General features: G+C 34.5%; 2 protein-coding genes across 5 annotated transcripts in view; one reads left to right on the top strand and one right to left on the bottom strand.

The window, feature by feature from the left end:
- Positions 1-19,956, top strand: part of Pde1c (Phosphodiesterase 1c) — a 254,027-nt gene that overhangs the window by 127,384 nt on the left and 106,687 nt on the right. The gene's annotated exons all lie outside the window — the stretch shown is intronic.
- On the bottom strand, positions 1,544-3,388 carry LOC140748390 (cellular retinoic acid-binding protein 2-like). The gene is made up of 4 exons (XM_073081251.1): positions 3,194-3,388; positions 2,631-2,800; positions 2,231-2,341; positions 1,544-1,710 (listed from the first exon to the last, which is right to left on the bottom strand). Exons 1-4 carry the CDS (start codon positions 3,261-3,263, stop codon positions 1,651-1,653), a joined length of 411 nt encoding a protein of 136 aa, XP_072937352.1. The 5' UTR covers positions 3,264-3,388; the 3' UTR covers positions 1,544-1,650.

Below are 19,956 nucleotides of genomic sequence, written 5' to 3'. Positions count from 1 at the left end.
TACCTAATAACAGCAGTGTTAGGCGCTGCTGTGTTCCGTTTTGAAGGGTGTGGTAAGGAAGACAGACTTTTCCGAGGCGTTCCAGCTTCGTCCTCAGGGGTAGCGGCGCATTTGTGGCCGACCTCAGATAGGAATATCTGATCCTATCTGGGGTTGATTATAGATGTCCATGGGCGGCAGTAGCCAGGTGGACAGCATGCTCGTCTGCTACTCCTATATTATAAAAAAAACGATGCTCTTAATTATTGTTATAGCTGAAATAGTTAGGAATGAGTCTGTGTCTGCAAAAAAATACCTGGACTGTGCTATGGTTGTAAATACATTCGAACTCCTAGTCTTAATCCCCACATATTCCATCTGATGATAAGCGAATATCATTATCTATAACTTTTTTAACGCCTCAGCAACCGCCTACAGACTCTGAATGATTCGTATTTCATGATCTCTTATCCAGTAAAAAATATGTAGACATTTGCTACAATATACGAGTAGCAAATATCATATCATTATGTTACATGATTACTTGCACGATAAATGATTGATGTATTTTAAATGTCACTTGAATTCTCCAATAGAAGGTCTACTCTCAAAGGATTTCGAATGATATTATTTATTACAGTCATAAAATATAACCTTTCTCCATTTTCAGGTAAGTTTGTTCTCACGCACACCGTTTTTTTTGCGCCGGCCGAGAAATTGTAAGTATCAGAAGTTTTTCATCCTTGACGTAGACAACTGGCGCAAAGGTCAGGACCAGAGAAAACAGTAGCGATAAGAAGTGACAGGGTTACTGCAGATTTGTATGAGTACGCATTTAATGAAATAACTGGCATGGACACAAAGGACTCACTATTATTTTTGTTGTATTAAAAAAAGTGCCTGTACAATGTACATTATGAATTTTATACTAAAAGACAAACACTGTGTTATCACTTATGATGATTATGATAAAAATTTATATACCCCTGTACAGCTAATATTCATATACTCTCCAATCTCCATGTTCGCATGTATTGTATTTAATACATAATATTCGCGATTAAATATAAAAATGATGCTTCTAAAATTACAAACAGCATTTCTATACTTTATCATGTCTGTGACGATAATCCTTGTTGAACTTTCTTACTGAGGAATACAAAAACGTATTGTTTGCAGACTTTTCAATTTTATTCTGTAAATAATGAAAGGGAATCAAGAATTCTTCTCTAATTGAATAATTTGAGTAGGTATATTTATTTTCCGAGATCCAACCTTAAACCTTTTTAAATTTGCTCGCCTGGAGAGATTACACTTGTTGGTATAAAGAAATTAAGGTTTGTGTTAATAGGACCTTAGATGGTATATTATTTCTGTACCCTTGGATTTGGAATAGGGTTGGATATAATTACATTGCCCCAAAGTGTGTACCTACTGTCGACATTATGTTCCTCATTTTAATGAAGAACAATTTGGTTTATTTTTTCAAGCTATGCTCTTTTTAATTTATTGCAAAAATAAACATATATTAAAGGGTGCAATAAAACTCGGGAATTTATTTAAATATTAATATTTATTTACATAAAAATTATAATGCGTTGTTAATATTATGTTGACAAGATATTATTGTTTAGAATATTAAATTATGTACATTTAATAGTAAAGTTTATATTACTGCACCCTTTTGAAAAACCTCTTCCCCGCCATTGGTGTTTTTTCGTGGGTGAAAGTCTGAAATAAAATCAAGAACACTATTAATTACCAACAAAAAATTTTCAAATAATCATAGTGCCCATCTTTGAACACATAATTATACACGTTTTAACATACACATTTTCAGATGATGCACATGCACACACTTCAATTAAAATAAAAACAAAATAAAATTTAACGTTAAAGTTAAATATGATCAATATAATCATAGAAATTCAAGCTCAACAAAAAAAAAATCTATTTAAAAATATATACAACGTTATGAAAATCCAGTCACAACACATCCATTTAAAAAAAACTGACCAAAATTAATAAAAAATGCACAGAAAAACCTCATAATTGACAATAACCATGCAAAAACCAAATCCATAAAAACATAGAACAGAAAAACTTTTCTATGCATAAAACTCACCACGACATATTCATGCCCTCCGGTGTTCGGATTGACGGACTCGGTTACCGATCCGTCACATTTACAAATACACAAATAAAAACGACAATTGACAATGACTAAGCAAAATAAATCCATACAACTCACAATGACACATTCATCATCCGTGAACAGGTAATGACGTCCGGACTTCACTCCGGTGTCCGGTATGACGGATTCAGTTACCAATTCGTTTCCGTTGACAATTTTTGTGACACTCTGAAAAATAAGGGAAATTTATTGCCACACAAAACGACAAGGTTTAGGATAAGTCATCTAAACTGGTTAAGTACCAATTGATACACTTTTCTTTATAATGCTTTAATAATTTTCATAAGAATTCGCAGAAACTACTAATTAGTAATAAGTATTACAACTACTAATGAGTGGGTCTGAAAGACCAGTTTATGTGACGTAGTTTTACTGTGTGAATAGATTGTATCTAAGACTATTACAAAAGAGAACCTAGATTTCCTGTTTAAAAATGAAAAAATGTATAGTCACTTGCCTTAAGAGTAATACCGGGCATAGGATCCTCGTATTCGGCGCCGACTTGGAATTTGTTTTCTATCGTGCGTAACATAGACGTAGTCTTAATTGACACGTTGTCACCTTCCACAGTAATCTCCATCAGTGGAGACGATAGCCCCATCATTTTCCTTCCCATGTAGGGTACACCTAAAATCAATTTAATTCGTAAAAACATTGTATTATGGAATCTTCTCCACAATTACTCAACTCAAAAGGGGGGAGAGGTCAATCAAAAGAGGGGAGAAGTCAATCAAAAGAGTTTGCTAAAATTATAATAGAAAATAGTTTGCATACCGCTTGATGGTAAGTGATTACTGATGACAGTGAATGTGCATAACCAACTTCATATACAGGGCTTCTACGTTAAGTCGATCAAAGATGCTTTGCCATTTCTGAGAACTTAGATAATTGCCTCCTCCAATGCGAAAAACCTGCTTCATGCTAGAAATAGGTGTGACGGTGGCACCTTCCTAGTCAAATCATACTAATTCTATCTTTCAAGTTGACACGACCATGAAATGGCACAATATGAATACTTACCAATCGCCCCGAAATACTCCTCCATATTTTCATTCTTGTAATGTTGATATTTACCAGGAATGGACGGCATTTTTTAAATTTACGAAATTAAAATCCTCCAACACTCAAAACAACAATCAACTTGATTTTATTATTAAAACTAATAACATTGAATACAAACTCACACGAACACAACGTTTCACACAATGACTAGTGGCAAATAGGTGATAAGGACTAATCGATGTATGAAATCATCGAATCAAGTCAATTACACTTAGATACACAAGAGTTCCGATAATAATAATCATGAACAGCTCACGTAAAGATTACGAATTTAACAACAGATTAGTTTTATTCGTTATCGGGATATACATTATGTATGTAATGCTGGATAAGGATTTGGTACTAATTTACATAAATCGAATTAAAATTGTAGTTAAGTGCGCAGTACAAATAACATATCCTTTTCTGCCTTATAAAAATTATGCAATCTTTAGCAATGTATTCTTGTTTGCATAGTACCAACGGCAAAACATGAAGCTTTACCACTTATTTCTCAAGGATATTGATAATATATCCAATGTTTTGCCTATTAAAGATCGACAGCTGACTATTACTTAATACTAGAAATTGTCGACTTTCGATTTTTGGTAAAGTAAACAACCGCAAGTAGGAGTACAGTTGAAAGCATCGTTGCTTTATAACGAAAAATAAGGATGATATTTTTCATCGCGACTGTACACACCGCTAAAAATGAAGGGAATGACTTTCCGGTTTTATTTTCTCTCAGTTTATTCCATGGAACTGCTGAGTCAAATATATACCACTGTTAACCTTCAAAGATCTCTCTCCTAATATTTTATAGACGAAAAAACATTTTACTTATGTAGGTAATATATGTATAATCGGACAAATATGATTATATGCCTACTTAATACAAAATATACTCTATTTCGTATACTTTATTCAAAACGCTAAAAGGGTTTTCTAAGGGCGCTTTAGTACCTACTTACCTCGTTTTATTTTCTCAGTACAAAGCTTTTGTACTTAATATTATTTGCCTAGTTTACCATATTTTTATATTTTTGAATCATATTTCATAGCTTCGTTCTAGTCGATTCATTTTTCAAAAGCTGCTTCTAGTTTGAATCATTTTTCAAATTCTTTTAAGAAAGAACGTCTATTTTCTTTAAACTTGTTATAAATAAAAGCGTGATTTGGAAAAGCATTATAAAAGAAATAAAATGTATGCAAAAATGAATATGATATTTTTTTTGTTATATGCTCTGTAAAACCCTTTTATTAGCCCACTACTGGGCGTCCACAAAATATGAAGAGTCTTGGTTGATACTTGGCCATAATTTTCCGATGCGGATTGATTGAGCCGTGTACTAACTCTAGTGACCAACTTATTTAAGGCTAGTTTTTGCCCGCGGCTTCGCCCGCGTTTAAAAGAAAATAATATAATATACTAACATACATAAAACTGTAAATTCGTACCTTCAACTTTGCTAAAGATCATCACTTGATCAAATGCATAGTTTACGATTCAATCCTTTCTAATATCGATTAAAATAATCGATGTTTTGGGTCCAAAAGATCGATTCTCCGATTAATCGATCTTAGATCGCCATCCCTAGTTCCCGTGGGATTTCCGGGATAAAAACTATCCTATGTCCTTTCTCGGGTCTCAAACTATGTTTGTACAAAATTTCATTAAAACCTGTTTAGTGGTTTAGGCGTGAAGAAGAGACAACCAGACAGACAGAGTTACTTTCAGATTTATAATATTAGTAAAGATTTCTTCAAACCGACATCTATTTAAAACCTTAGATAGGTTTTAAATAGATGTCGGTTTGAAGAAATCCTATGTTCTATCTACTACACAATCTACGACTATAAATTAATTACCTTAAAACTTTTTCGATGTACCGACAGATCAAACTACTAAATGTATAGTCATATTTAGTAAATCACTAGAACCTTTCGCAAGAACATAGGCACACATATATTTATACGTTACACGCCTCTACCCTCTTTAAAAGCTTTCAGTAAATCTTAAATGACGTGTACAGGCGACCAGATACAAACTCAGTCATATGTTATATGAGCATATTATCCAATATATCATCCAATATAATATATATATCAGCTGACCGGGCAAACGTTTTGTTGCCATATAAATAAAAAAAATGTTAAGGGTGAACAACCCTTATCACTTAGGGGTATAAAAAATAGATAGCAGCCGATTCTCAGACCTACTGAATATGCATAGTAAATGTGCAAAGTTTATACAAATTTTATAATGATATATAGAGTGATAATGGCTTAGGCCAAATTCTATCGTCCTTCCCAAGTGCGAATTGGTAAACTTGACGCTCAACATCTAATTAAACAACTCTCAATCGTGTAGGTTGACTTCCGATATTTTCCAACGTCGTTTAAGCAAGTGATTATTAATTTCTAATATACTTATACGCACATAACTCTAAAAAATCATTCGGATCAGAACCTTTTAGCCCCAGATTGAGAGCCAGAATTTTTAACCACTAGTCTAGCCCTCTGGGGCAGCGTCACATCATTCTAGGATCGACTTTAATTAAAACTTTTCCATTTTAATCCCGTCATCGTTTACTATCCACGATAAGAGAATGGTGCTATGCTATGCTCAATTCTTACTTCAATCCTAATATACATTTTAACAATAAAACATTCTATCTGAATATTTGTCTCGGATTCTCGGAATTACCGAAACCGAATAATATTTCAACTGTTGGACAAATTTATATTGTTCGTGGATAAGGGTCATATCAAACAACATTTTAGTCATGAGTTAGGCAACAAATCACAAATTAAAGGGGTAACCTTGTGAATTTAGACTAAGCAAATACCAGCTCAAAATGGTGTCTAGGGTAAGGGTGCCTAAGTATACAATATTAATGTAAGTCTGGATTATTATTCCATTTCTATCTGTAAAGTGGTCACCCTTTGCGGTCTCTGACACGATTATTAAATATTTACCCATTAGTCCTTGATATGTGCAGAAATCCCTTTTATATTTATTTATAGTATTTTTGCTTAAATCCTATTATAGAATCCAACGGCATCTTATAATTATGCTAAATTCTGTCAGACTTTTGGACTGTAGGGCATGCCAAAGCATGAGACATAGATACAGACATTTTTATATACGCTCGAAAAACATTACCCTCCACGATCGGGGTCACAGTTAATAAATCAAGTTTCATTTCAATTTCATTCTCCCGTTTTCGCTTTCAATTTTATACAAAACTAGCAGACCCGGCAAACTTTGTGTTGCCATATAAACACTTAGGGGTATGAAAAATAGATAGTAGCCGATTCTCAGACCTACTGAATATGCATACAAAATTTGGTGCAAATCGGTAAAGCCGTTTCCGAGGAGTACGGTAGCTAATATTGTGAGACGAGAATTTTATATAAAAGATAGTAACATATTTTTTCCTAAGTAAAATGTATTTCTAAAAGCAGACTGCCTTAAGCCAGCGCAGCGGTGCAACGACCGGGAAACCTAACATGTCTGATTTACTACGTAAAGTCTGAACTTAGTGCATAAGGCTTGCAATAGCTTAGAAACCTTTGTACGTTTGATTAAGAAGTTGTAATTCAATTGAATTCAACATCAATATCAAATGCTAGTGAAGTTATTTATGTCCATTTGTTGGTTTAAAAATAAAAGTATGACATTTCCTTTAGAACACTATGATTTTACAAAATCATTATTCATTATTTAATAACAATGGTAATTTTGATTAATGAGATCAGAGGCAAAATTAAAGATAACTTTTCTTTTCTTGTAAGCAATGTTCGATCGACTTAATTTGTTTCAACACATTATGTAAAGACGACATTTTACTGTCGTATTTTGTATCGTTAATTTTTTTAAAGATTTGATTTGGTTATGGTACACTATAGGTAAGTGGGTTATAGTATAGTATATGGTTATAGTATAAGTAAATAAAAACATTAGATAATAATTTACAATTTACAGTGAGAAGTTCAAGGTCGGATGACAAATCCTAACCTCATAACAGAACTTCCGTTTGGAACATGTAAGCATGCCATTTCATTGAAATACAAGTAAATGTAAGTTACCTAGTATTTGATTACGCTACTATCTTTTCTGAAGTAGCGTTAATGGATCGTCTGCAGATAAAAATGTCTCGTCTAGTCCAATAATCATAAAAATAAAATTAAGACAATTTCGTGCGTAAAGTCTATTTAAAATATTTTTCTTATAATAAATGACGAATATGGCTATAATAGAAAAAAGCACTTTAAAATGATAAATGTCACGGATTTTTTACATTTTAATAGATTATTAATATTTTGGAGAATAGTAAAATACTTCTATTTAAACAGGTAGGACTTTAATTTTATCTCGAGTTGATAACAGATGATTAGACGGACTGCTTGCTCGTTTGTTAATGCACGTATGATTATCCGGAAGTTCTTAACGAGTGGGAATGTATGACTCAATAGTTCATTTTGATGTCATATTTTATTGCCCAATAATTTTGGTTATTTTTTAAGTATTACTCGTCAACAGTCACATTATTGCAAGGTGCGCATGAACCTTTATCTCTCTATATTCGCTCCCTCAATGCTGAGGGTCGTGACTTCTTTGTTGTATAGTGTATTTCCAGAGATTGCGATTATTGGCCTGGTGTATCGTGTCGCTGACCGGTATCTCTAGATGGGCCGATACCTGATCTAACCAACGTTTTGGGCTGCGTCCTCTGGGTCTCTTGCCCTCGATCTTGCCTGTCACCAGTAGCTTGTCCAGGTTGTCATTATTTCTTCGGGCTCTATGACCAAAGTATTTAAGTATGCGGCGCAAGCAAATATTGGAAAGACGTTGGGAACGCTCTAGGTGTAGTACCTTTAAGATGGTTGCATTGGTCCGGAAAGTTGTCGATGAGATTCTTAACATGCGCCGCTAGCACCACATCCCAAATGCGTCCACTCTTTGTCTGTCCGCTACTTTCAGCGTCCAAGGCTCCGATCCGTAGAGGAATATAGAAAAGACGAGCGTATGAACTAGGTGAGCTTTTGTACGCCTGTCCATTCAGACCCTAATAAGTTGGTTCATTGCCGTTTCAGCCATACGGATGCGGCGTCGTATCTCTGTTTTGAAGTTTCCTTTATCATTAATGACGGACCCCAGGTATTGCATGAACCTTCACCTAACTCCAAATAAATGAAATTTACTTCGAAAGCCATCATGTGTAATCACCCTAAGAATAAGAAAGAACAAAGGCAATATCTTTAAAATTCCTTTTAGAAATACCAATCCGTCGAAGAAACACAAACTGTCCTTGACGAGTAACAACTTTGAGAATCGAGTTCTCGAATAAAAATCGGATTTATCGCTCGTTCGTTGCGTCGAACGAATAAGAAGCGCAATTTCGTTATTTTATCTGTGGAATAAACCTCGTGCTTCACCATTTTAATGCGAGATAATAATGTTTTTATTTGCATTTTTCATATGCACGAAGTATGCATAATAATTTCATATATAATAATGTCATGTAATTTAATTTTAAAATAGGTGCATGAAGTATACATACGAGTAATAACACTAGCATATTGATGTATATAATATTGGCATTCTTAGTGTTGTTCTAATATTAATAATGGCATACGAGCTTGGTAAGTAGTGAGTGCCGTCCAGGGACATATGTAACTGCCCCGACAAGCAATATCTACTCATTTTACCCGACGATTTTGAATTTATCCAAATTATTCGAGTGACTATCATTTCAAGCAATCGGGTTTTTAAACTTTAAAATATGTCTTTAGTTAGAAGTAAATCTTTGGAAAGCATTAAAATGACTAGTACAAACGCTGCTAAGTAGAATACACATTACTTTTGCTACATTTACAAACCCTCGTTATTGGACATGTACGTAATGTGAGTCAAAAGCGATTTCCACAAAGCATCCATTTGGCAACTTTTTATCGGGTATCAGTAATGTGAGATGTCTTTGTGTGGACGGGTTAGAGCCATGATCTTCGCGGCTCTTTGCACAAATTGAATTAGGGAGATAATGCGCTATACGATGGCTCGTTACCAATGAGCTCCGTCGGACGCTTTTTATCTAATCGTCTCGTCTGATATGCTTTTTGGAAATTTACTGAATATTTTTAATAAATAGTTGAAGAATATATCTTAAATTTTAAATTAGAAGTAAGAAATAGACGATCCTGAAGCAAGGTTATTAGCATCGAATTTTTGTCAAGTCTCCTACGGTTTGGTTTGGAAATAACTGAATAGTATTTAAAAAATAACCAGTGAACATATTTTTGTTTTTATAATAATTCTCTAGTAATAAGGAATCCTTGGTCAATAATAAGAGAAAGGCTAGTATATACCCTGAATACTATTTCTTGCACATATCTCTAAGTAGACAATATATTTTTATAGTTTATAGCCCCTCGTTATTGGACAAATACGTAATGTGAGTCAAAAGCGATTTCCACAAAGCATCCATTTGGCAACTTTTTATCGCGTATCAGTAATGTGAGATGTCTTTGTGTGGACGGGTTAGAGCCACGATCTTCGCGGCTCTTTGCACAAATTGAATTAGGGAGATAATGCGCTATACGATGGCTCGTAACCAATGAGCTCCGTCGGACGCTTTTTGTCCAATCGTCTCGTCTTATGCGCTTTTGTTTAAAATATCTGGATATTCTTTAATTAATAACTGAAGAATATATTTTAAATTACTCGTAAAAACGGACGGTGTCTAAAAAGGTTATTTGGATCGTGTCTTCGTCTAGTCAACTGCGCTCTTGTTCTTAAACGGAATATTCTTTTGTGTTTATTCATATTCTCGTGAATATTATTTAAACTTCGTGAAACTTATTAACGTTTTTCAAAAGTTATTAGAATCGTCTCTTTTACTTATAAATTGTATTAAATGAATAGAGAATGTATTTTCAATTTTATTAAAGATCCGAAGCATGGTATGATGTGTTTTCTTAAGTTATGAAACAGTATGAGCAATATTTATTTAAAAGTAATAAAGATTGTGCCTTAATCAAAGAACATAGAGAATTAAGAATTTTTACTGAATCTTTTACGTCCATTTATATCTTTTATAAGTTTTCATTCGAAACATCTTGGTATTAAATTCTCGAAATACACAGACCAATTATAACAAAGTATACAACTACTCCTTTTTTTTCTGTATAAAGATACACGCAGACACAGGACATACCCAAAATTCCCAGACATAGAACAGATTAACGGATGATGAGGTGAGCGATTTGAAGGTGGTATAGAACCCTTTGTGGTTTCTACTCGGGAGTCACCTTCCTATAAACCCTTTTATCCATATCTGACAAATAAGAGCAGTATTCAGCGCGGCCGTATTCCGGTGCGAAGGATGTAGTAGGGGAGACACATTTATCTGAGGCGAACCAAGGCGTAGAATGTGGTAGAACCCTTTGTAGTTCGACTACGGCGGCACCACCCCCACACCTATTTCTACCTAATAACAGCAGTGTTAGGCGCTGCTGTGTTCCGTTTTAAAGGGTGTGTTAAGGGAGACAGACTTTTCCAGGCGTTCCAGCTTAATCCTCAGGGGTAGCGGCGCATCTGTGTCCGACCTCAGGTAGGAATATCTAATCCTATCTGGGGTTGATTACAAATTTCCATGGGCCACTTACCATCGCTGGACTGCATGCCCGTCTGCTACTCCTATATTATAAAAGAAAACGTAGTCCTCAGGATAACAACGCACAGATATTTAATTTAATTTTAGTTTGTCATTGTTTTGTGTTCATGTGTCTGGAGTATTGGAGGTTTTTCTGTTTATTTTTGTTTGTTTGTTGTAATTTATTCATAGAAAATCACACTTTCAAAGCTTATGCGCCTTTTATTATATCCTTTTATTAAAAATAAAATATGTTGCGTCGTTCTCACTCCACGCTTTTATGTGTGAGCAGGCGTTTGATACAAAGCTTGAACAAAGTGTGAACTAGTGTCTTTGATGTGATTTTCAACGTTACCGCAAAGTTTTGAAACATTTCTATATACACCTTGTTTAGCAAAATAATTGTTGCATTGTTATGTAGCAAGTATGCACGTGGGGATGATAAGTGGAAACTGCAGCCCATAGACATCTGTAATAGGTAAACCCGAGACAATATTAGAGTCCCGGGGGGCTTTCTTTCTTTCTTCTTTTAAAAACCATCATAGTTCAGGAAAGTATTATTTCCTCCTTAAAACAGTAAAATATTCCATCATACACAGTTGAACAAACTTAAGCCCTTATTAATTTTTCGCTTATCCATTGTATAAAACCAACTGAAATTGTCATATTTTGCTTAAAAAGTTAAATTTCCTGTAAGAAAAGTAAAAGTATGATTAAAATAATATTGTTTTAAGAGATGGTAGTAACCTCCCTGGATGAGGTTGGTCACAGTAGCGTTGGTACCCCTGAGGACTAAGATAGAATGCCTAGGTTGTTTTTGTGTAAAGTTATGTTGTTTGAAAACTTACACTGGTCACTCAACAGATACTATAGCGCGAGCAAAAGTTGCGTAGACAACCATTGCGTCGCTTCAGCCTCTGAATAGTTCCTCAATCTGCTGCCGCTTGGGCTTCCAATTCGATTCCGATTTTTGAACAAACCACAAAGTGCTACATTGATTTTATTCGAAAAATCTGTTAAGATCATCAATCTGTAAGATCTGTAAAGATCGCATCTGTCCTAAGTTGAGACGCAGTCCTAATTTCAGTGGCCATTAGAACCCTTAGAGATCTTATCTCTACGAGCTGTCATTAATACGATTGCCGCACACCGCTCATTATACTGGTCTGAATTTTAGACGGGTCCGGGTTCAATTCCCGGCCATATAAATATGTAAATGATAAATTTATACTTTAATTGTGTCTCGGTATATTGTATATTTTTCTGATTACATGATAGTTATATTATTTTATATATAAAACAAAAAGAAGAGATAAAATTTCATTTCGAATTTCAAAACATAAATTCAAGCAGCCATTTCTAAAAATATTCGCAATTTAAATATTATTTTTGGGTTCTTTTGTGAACTTATAAATATGAAAGGATAAGCCTTTCGGACTTTCTCAAATTTACATAAAGAGGCATTTCGAAGTAAGTTTGTTAAAACAATGAGAAATGGCACAGTTAAGTCATATAATAACAGTGGCACTGTATATTTAGGTTCTAATTTTAGACTAGAATAAATTTACTATGCTGACAATTGTGTAACATAGAACATGTTTATTATATAACTAATAGTAACTTCATAATAAGTTATAATTAATTGGTGTGATAATCCGTTGTATATAGAGGGTGATATGTAAAGTGGTAGAATCTTTGTGGTTCAGACTCCGAACCTACCGCCGCCACCTCAATCTCCGGGTAATAACAGTGTTCACCGCTGCTGTTGTCTAGTTTGAAGAGTGTGGTCACTGGGATATATTTATCCCAGGAATTCGGACTTAGTTATCAGAGGTTCTTGATTATAAATGAACATATGCGGCAGTAGCCACTTACCATCAAGTGGACTGTATGCTAGTTTACTACTTACATTTAATAAAAAAAACGATTTACTTCCAAAATTTTGATGTTAAATTATGTTGCTAACATTTTCACGTTTTTTCTAGAATATTTTAGAAGAGAAATTAATTACACAAGAGGGAAGTCCCTACTTGTTAGCACAAACTGTTATTCTTAATAGAAACAAGATAGGTCGCTAAGTGCCACGTTGTCGGAGGAAGCATCTGTCGGTATATAACGTTGTTAAAACGGTTCGTTGGGTTTTGTTTGCAAGTTTCTTATAAATAATCAACTTTTTGAGAATATTGATAATCGAAATCTACGATGCTACTACTCAACATACTAGTCTGAGATGCATAAGTCCCTGGCCATAAGACACAGAACAAGTGAGGAGGAGCTAAGTCAATCATGTTTAACAAATTATGTGTCTAAACGAAATATCAGTTTCAGACACAACCACACAATTTCAGTTTTGCATTAAAAACAATTTTAATCGAGTACCTATTTTTTATTTCACTCTACTAATATTGTAGCAAGCATGCAAGCAGGCTATGTATTGTACGTATATTAATTAACCTGTCAAATAGCGACAGCTCGTTAGCGCGGTCGACGCGTTCAATATAACGTGCGTTAATCAAGTTGAGCTATGAAAACAGGCGATATGCGATGCGTTGTGACATTTTGGCGTCAGAAATATTAATTGCACGAATATGTAACGTTTTTTCGTCAGATAGACTATATAAAATGGTCATAGACCAACCGTTCAATGCACGTTTTTATTTTTTTTTGTCAATCGATTTTTTGTTTTTCTATTTGATTAGTTGGGTATGGACGAGTATTAGCGTAACCAAATAATGCGTAGAACACTTATATTAATTAACCTGTCAAAATACGACAGCTCGTTAGCGCAGTCGACACGTTCAATATAACGTGCGTTTATCAAGTTGAGCTATGAAAACAGGCGATATGCGATGCGTTGTGGGAAAATTGCTTCACAAATATTTAGTTTTTGTCTTTATAATTTGATTTTGTAGCAAGACATTAATATCTTATGGTAACATTTATATTATGTCTTTGAAAAGGTAGTCTATATTGTATAAATATCGAAAAACAAAACTGTTTAGAACAAGTTACTCTTTTACGAGTATTTATCAACTTACTTTTTTTTTATTTGGTTAATGACGAGTTTACGCGTTATCAAAAAAAAATTATTATTACAATAATGATTATCATCGAATTTCGACGACTAGTTGAATGCTAGTATTAATTAACCTGACAAAGAACGACAGCTCGTTAGCGCGGCCGATGCGTCCAATATGACGTGGGTTAATCAAGTTGAGCTATGAAAACAGGCGGTACGCGACGCGTTGTACGTAAATGATTTACAAAAATGTATAATTCCACTGTTAATGACTTTTAATGAGAAATAACAAGTGTATGTAACGTTTTCACATTATCTGATAAAAACAGTAGAACTTTATGTAAATAGTCAAAGCAAAATAAATCAGTACCTACATGTTTATCTTTTATTGGTGAATCGATTTTTTGTTTTCCCTTTTTTTAACGGTTGGTTATTGACGACTTTGAGAGTGACCGAGAAAGTTCGTCACATTTCAACAATGATTATCACCGAAGTTCGACAAGTGGACGAACGCTATCATTAATGATCAAAATGAACGCTAATATTAATTAACCTGTCAAAAAACGACAGGTCGTTAGCGCGGTCGACGCGTTCAATATAACGTGCGTTAATCAAGTTGAGCTATCAAAACAGGCAGTTTGCGACGCGTTGTACGCAATATGCTTCACAAATATTTTTCATTTCCCTGTTTGTCATTTTGGAGCGAAAAATATTAAGTGCACGAATATGTAACGTTTTTTCGTTGAATAAACTATATATAAAATGGTCATAGAAAAAACAGTTCATTGTACGTTTTTATTGTATTTGTCAATAATTTTTTTTTATTTTTCTGCTCATTTGCATATGGACGAGTATTAGTAAGCAAGAAAATTGGTCATATTTTACCAATTAATATCATCAAATTTCGAAATGTAGATCACTTTCGAACACTTATATTTAAATATCATGCCAAATAACGACGGCTTGTTAGCGTACACGATATATTGAACGCAGAATGCTTCACAAATATTTTAATTCACCTGAATTTATTATTTTGAAGTGTAAAAAGATAGGTGTATGTAGTTTTTGTCATAAAAGGCACAGTACTTACTCGTATTTAACCAAATCTTGGATTTTTAGCTGATATTGTCGTAAAATTATTATATCGCCTGATATTAATTTAATAAGCATGCTGCATCCATAGTTATATATTAGACGGAATAGCTAGCACCCCTCCGCTTTCCCAGCGTAAACCCAAACCAGTATTTCTGTCCCCACAAAGACGTTTCGAAACCAATTTGATGAAACCAAACGTCACAAGAAACACTGAAACGTGTATCGATGTCATAATAGAAAGTCCCGTGAGCTTCAAATTGGTTCAATTTGATTTGATCCGAAGGTAGAGTTGGGAAATTGGCGAGATTGAGTCTGGCGTAATCCGATTTCGGCCGATTTCGAGATAAAACCCTTGCCCAGTGTTTGATTGACCAAGAAATGTTATTGCTGAAAACGCCTCAGTCTGAATTTATCAGCTGATTATATTGATTGAGGTTTTGGCTTTAGATATTGAATTATATTGGGTAACTTTATCACTTTGAAGGTGATAGAACCCTTTGTGGTTCGACTCCGGTGGCACCACCGCCACACCTATTTCTACCTAATAATAGCAGTGTTAGGCGCAGTTGTGTTCTTCTTTAAAAATATTGATAAGAGAGCTGTGTGCTGTCTTGTGTGATGTCTGTGTGTGTAAAGATCGTATTTTTATGTGGCAATAAGCGACTATTTATTAAATACATTTTAACTGTTGGTACATAGGTATATGGTTGATGTAACTTTGCAGACAACTTACCTATATCCTAGTACAATTGCTCGTAAACTTCGATCAAGTGTATTTGCTATTTTATTGCAATTAGAAGCACCCTAGAAAGTGACATATTAAGCGTAGAAGTGCAGAAGAAAGTGCGTAATCAACTTCAGGCTCTCAAGTAGAGTCAAGTAGATAAATCGCAGACCGGAATTCGTTCCGCTCGATTCAATGCGTTCCCAAGTAATATATTAGTATAGGAAACTAGTACTTACTTTTATTTATTGTGTGCGGAATTGCTGCAAAGCTGCAACAGATTCTAACTTGCCAACATGCAATGTTGAACATTATTTGGAATCTGTTCAACTCTTTTTTGTGCTGTAATTTTAGGAACTAATAAAAAGACATACTCATATTACAGTGATAGTTCATTTACATCAAAAAGGTTATGAAAAGACGGTTTTCGGTAATGTATTTTTGTTTTTTTGTAATCTGCTAAAAGCTCTTCATTTGGTGCAAAGAAAATAAATAAATAATTGATATAGGAGCGTTCGCCACATTGGACATACAATTATACAACCACGTCACTAAGTTAGTAACGTTTTGTCATGCAAACAAAATTTGTATGCAAAATTTAACTCATTGGTTAAAATTAATTGGTAAATTTTCATCAACCAGGTACGTGCACTGGCATGCATCTTTTTTAGTCCATTTTAGCCATAAGAACCACCTCAATTTCACGCCGAACCCCTATCGTGTCTATAAAGAAAAACCGTCGCTTATTAAAATCGCGCAAAAATTCGCACTTCACACAATCGTCGTAACTAACCGAAAGCCGTGTTTGCTTTGTTCTGTTTGCTCGGTTAATGGAAGTATGTTATGTAGTGTTAGTTCATTTGAGAGGAAAACAGTCTTGTCTCGTAGTTTTTCCTTGGTTTATTTTTTGTGAGTGGAATTGCGTGAAAATTTGCTCTACAATTGATCTCAATTGAAAAATTGTACTACGAGTAACCGTTTGTGGTTTTATAGGTTCCTTGTAAATTTCTGAAAGACACTTTGATACTTTTAGTGTAGTTACTTGTTGTTTTGTGTTACTTTTTCTACATAGACCATAACTTAACTATAACCTAACCATGACTTAGAGATAACTGTAATGTCGGCTTGTACGACATAATGAAGATTCGCGTAGCGGAGCAGTCATCATACCGGTCTGAAGGACAGGGTCCTGGGTTTGATTCGGGGCCAGACAGATTTCTAAATGAAGAATTGAGTGTCTGGGTCTGGGTGTTTGTGTATTTGTCTGTGTGTGTCCATAGAACTCATGATACCGGGAATCCTAGTGTGGGGCTGTGAGTATAGAAAGGGTTCTTTTTTTTATCCCGGCCAGTTAGATATTAAAACAATCAGCCGTAATCATCCCTCTAGGTTTGTATTGTGCCCGCCTTATTTAAAATGGCGTTACTAAAGTAATTATGTACATGAAATTTCAGCTCACTTAATTGAGCTTAACTGGTTTCAATTTGACCGTCAAATACTCGTAAATACAAATTAACAAAGCAAGATAAATAAACGCTTATAGAATGGGATTATTTCATTATTTCTAAGTTTCTTTCATACTAAGCACTGTATTGAAAAACGCGCTATTGTGCCCTCAACGCGTTTGTCAAGTTCTAAAGTGCAGACCACTTCATAAGTGCACTTCAATTGAACTAAGTTGTAGCGTGTATTGTACTTCTTAAGTTAGAACTTAATTCTTATTAAACCTCTTTAAAGAGTTTATTTATTCTGTGTGAAGATAATGCATGCAATAAGTATTTTATGTATCATCAAGCAATGGCACTAATTGGGCTCTACTTTCCGTTCAGATAAAAAATGATTAATTTAATAAAGGTTGAAACAAATTTAAAATTAAAGTACTCTTGATTGCTCAAAAATTATCAAATTATTCTTGACTTTTTCCTATTTCAAATCATAAATTTGAATTAATTTTTGGTACGATTTTGGAGGCCACCAACGCCACACGCATTTCTACTTAATAACAGCAGCGCTAATGTATTCTGCTTTAGAGCGTGTAGTAAAGGAGATATACTTATCAGTAATAATCTGTGGCCAACCTCAGGTAGGAATCTAACCTTATTCGGGGTTGATGACAGATGTCCATGGACGGCAGTGACTACTTACCAACTTACCAGTGTACTTAATATATATGAAATGAATAAGTATATAAGCAATTTTCATTCACAACGTCTCAGAATATCAGTATAATTTTAATACAAAAATATTTCAAGACGGCAAAACGGCGACTGAACGTTTTCCTCAAGATCGGTGAAACGTAACGAGATAATGATGATAAAATAACAGAAAGTTACATAAAAAGGGGAATATAATTTACATACATCCATTGCAGTGCCGTCCACCTATTTGAAATTTAAATAACCCTAGCATATTTTCTACGTAGCACAGCTTTTAATGCTAAGTACAAACTATTTTTTTCATGCAACTAACCAACACACCATCATATTTAGTTATATAAATAAGAAATCTTATATATAAAAATCTCGTGTGTGTTAGTTACCGTACTCCTCCAAAACGGCTTTACCGATTTCAACCAAATTTTATATGCATATTCAGTAGGTCTGAGAATCGGCTACTATTTATTCTTCATACCTCTAAGTGATAATGGTTGTTCACCCTTAACATTTTTTTATTTATATGGGAACACAACGTTTGCCGGGTTAGCTAGTAATATTGACTTCACCCATCCAAAAAGCTCTTTGTATACTACTAAATACAAGCTTCTAGTTATCAGTGTTTCCGAAACCTTGCAATAGTTCCTTTTGGTCACAATGGTAACACAGAGGATGGACCAGATAAAACCCCATGATGTTCCTCTGGTTGCTCGTTGTCGGGACAGTGGATACGCTAACAAAGCATAAAGAAATCCTAAAAATATATCATTGTTGTCGTAAACGTTATCATAACTACAATAGATGAATATCTTCGTAGAGATAGACTGCTGGTCATCTTCTGGCTTTAATCTATTAATCGTGTCCCACGTTGTATTTATATAACGAGAGGGATTGAAATTACACGACTTAAGAGCAGGCATGTGAATTCATATGTAGTTTGCGATTTATTTACAAACGAGCTTTTTCCCGCGGCTTCGCTCGCGTTACGAAGTAATATTTTCATCCCCTATTTTACTCCCTTGGGGGTAGAATTGATCAAAATCCTTTCTTAGCGGATGCCTACGTCATAACATCTACCTGCATGCCAAATTTCATCCCGATCCGTCCAGTGGTTTGGGCTGTGCGTTGATACATCACTATGTCAGTCAGTCACCTTTGAGTTATATTATATTTAAAGATTTACTAAGTTTGTTTTATGGGTGACTGCACGCATTTGTCCACGACGACAGTTGCCTTCTCTTCACAAGAACTGCATGATCGTTTGCTCCTTCTAGTAAAATGTTGTAAGCACAACTATGTACTTGAAAAGTAGGAAAATCGAGTATGGAAGCATAAATGGCACACAAGTTGTTCTAAGCCCACGATATCTGCATGTTGGCAAGTGCCCATAGAGCGCAATGCGGTTCAAGCGACACTCCAATCTGTAGTAAGTAAGTGTGTAATATTTTATTTGGGACATTAGAGTCGATAGAAGGCAAGGTTATCGCTTTTCCTTCTATATATCGTGCCAGCGAAATTTTATATTAAAAATCTAATAAGGGACTTTGGAGAAAATTATGTTAATGTTCTTTAACACTAATTGACAAACGTGTGTGAAGGATACCAATATTCACTTGGCCTATGTCCAAGGGACTTATGGAGTCCAAGGGACTTATGGAAGATACCCTTCTCACTCTGGAAGGAGATCCGGGTTCAAATATATGACAATAACGGGTTGACAACTATTCTTGTAAAGTAAAGACTTAGAATTCTCTAAAGTCATCAACAATCTGACTGTGTATCCAGCCTGGGAATCACTATCACGTCTGAAATATCATCAAAAAAGAGAGATTGTATTATGAGATCTGAGGTAGGTACCTATTATTTCACCTAAATCTGTTTTATAAGAAAAGTTGTAACTTATATAAGTAGGTATGTCTGTTTTTTTTTTGTTTGTGCCTTTATAACTCGAAAATGAATGGTCCGCTTTACCTTTTTTAGTAAGAAGATACGTTACCTAACGAGGTTTTAGCGTACATACAATTTACTTAAAGTAATTTTACATCAACAATGCACCAACTACAAGTGCCAGACGAATGAACATAATTATCACC

The sequence above is a fragment of the Epargyreus clarus genome, unplaced genomic scaffold, assembly GCF_041222505.1.
Source record: "Epargyreus clarus isolate Ecla_fem2 unplaced genomic scaffold, WU_Ecla_fem_2.2 ptg000015l, whole genome shotgun sequence".
Lineage (NCBI taxonomy): Eukaryota > Metazoa > Arthropoda > Insecta > Lepidoptera > Hesperiidae > Epargyreus > Epargyreus clarus.
Note: the sequence above shows the minus strand (reverse complement) of the source record. Positions and strands in the feature narration are given on the sequence as shown.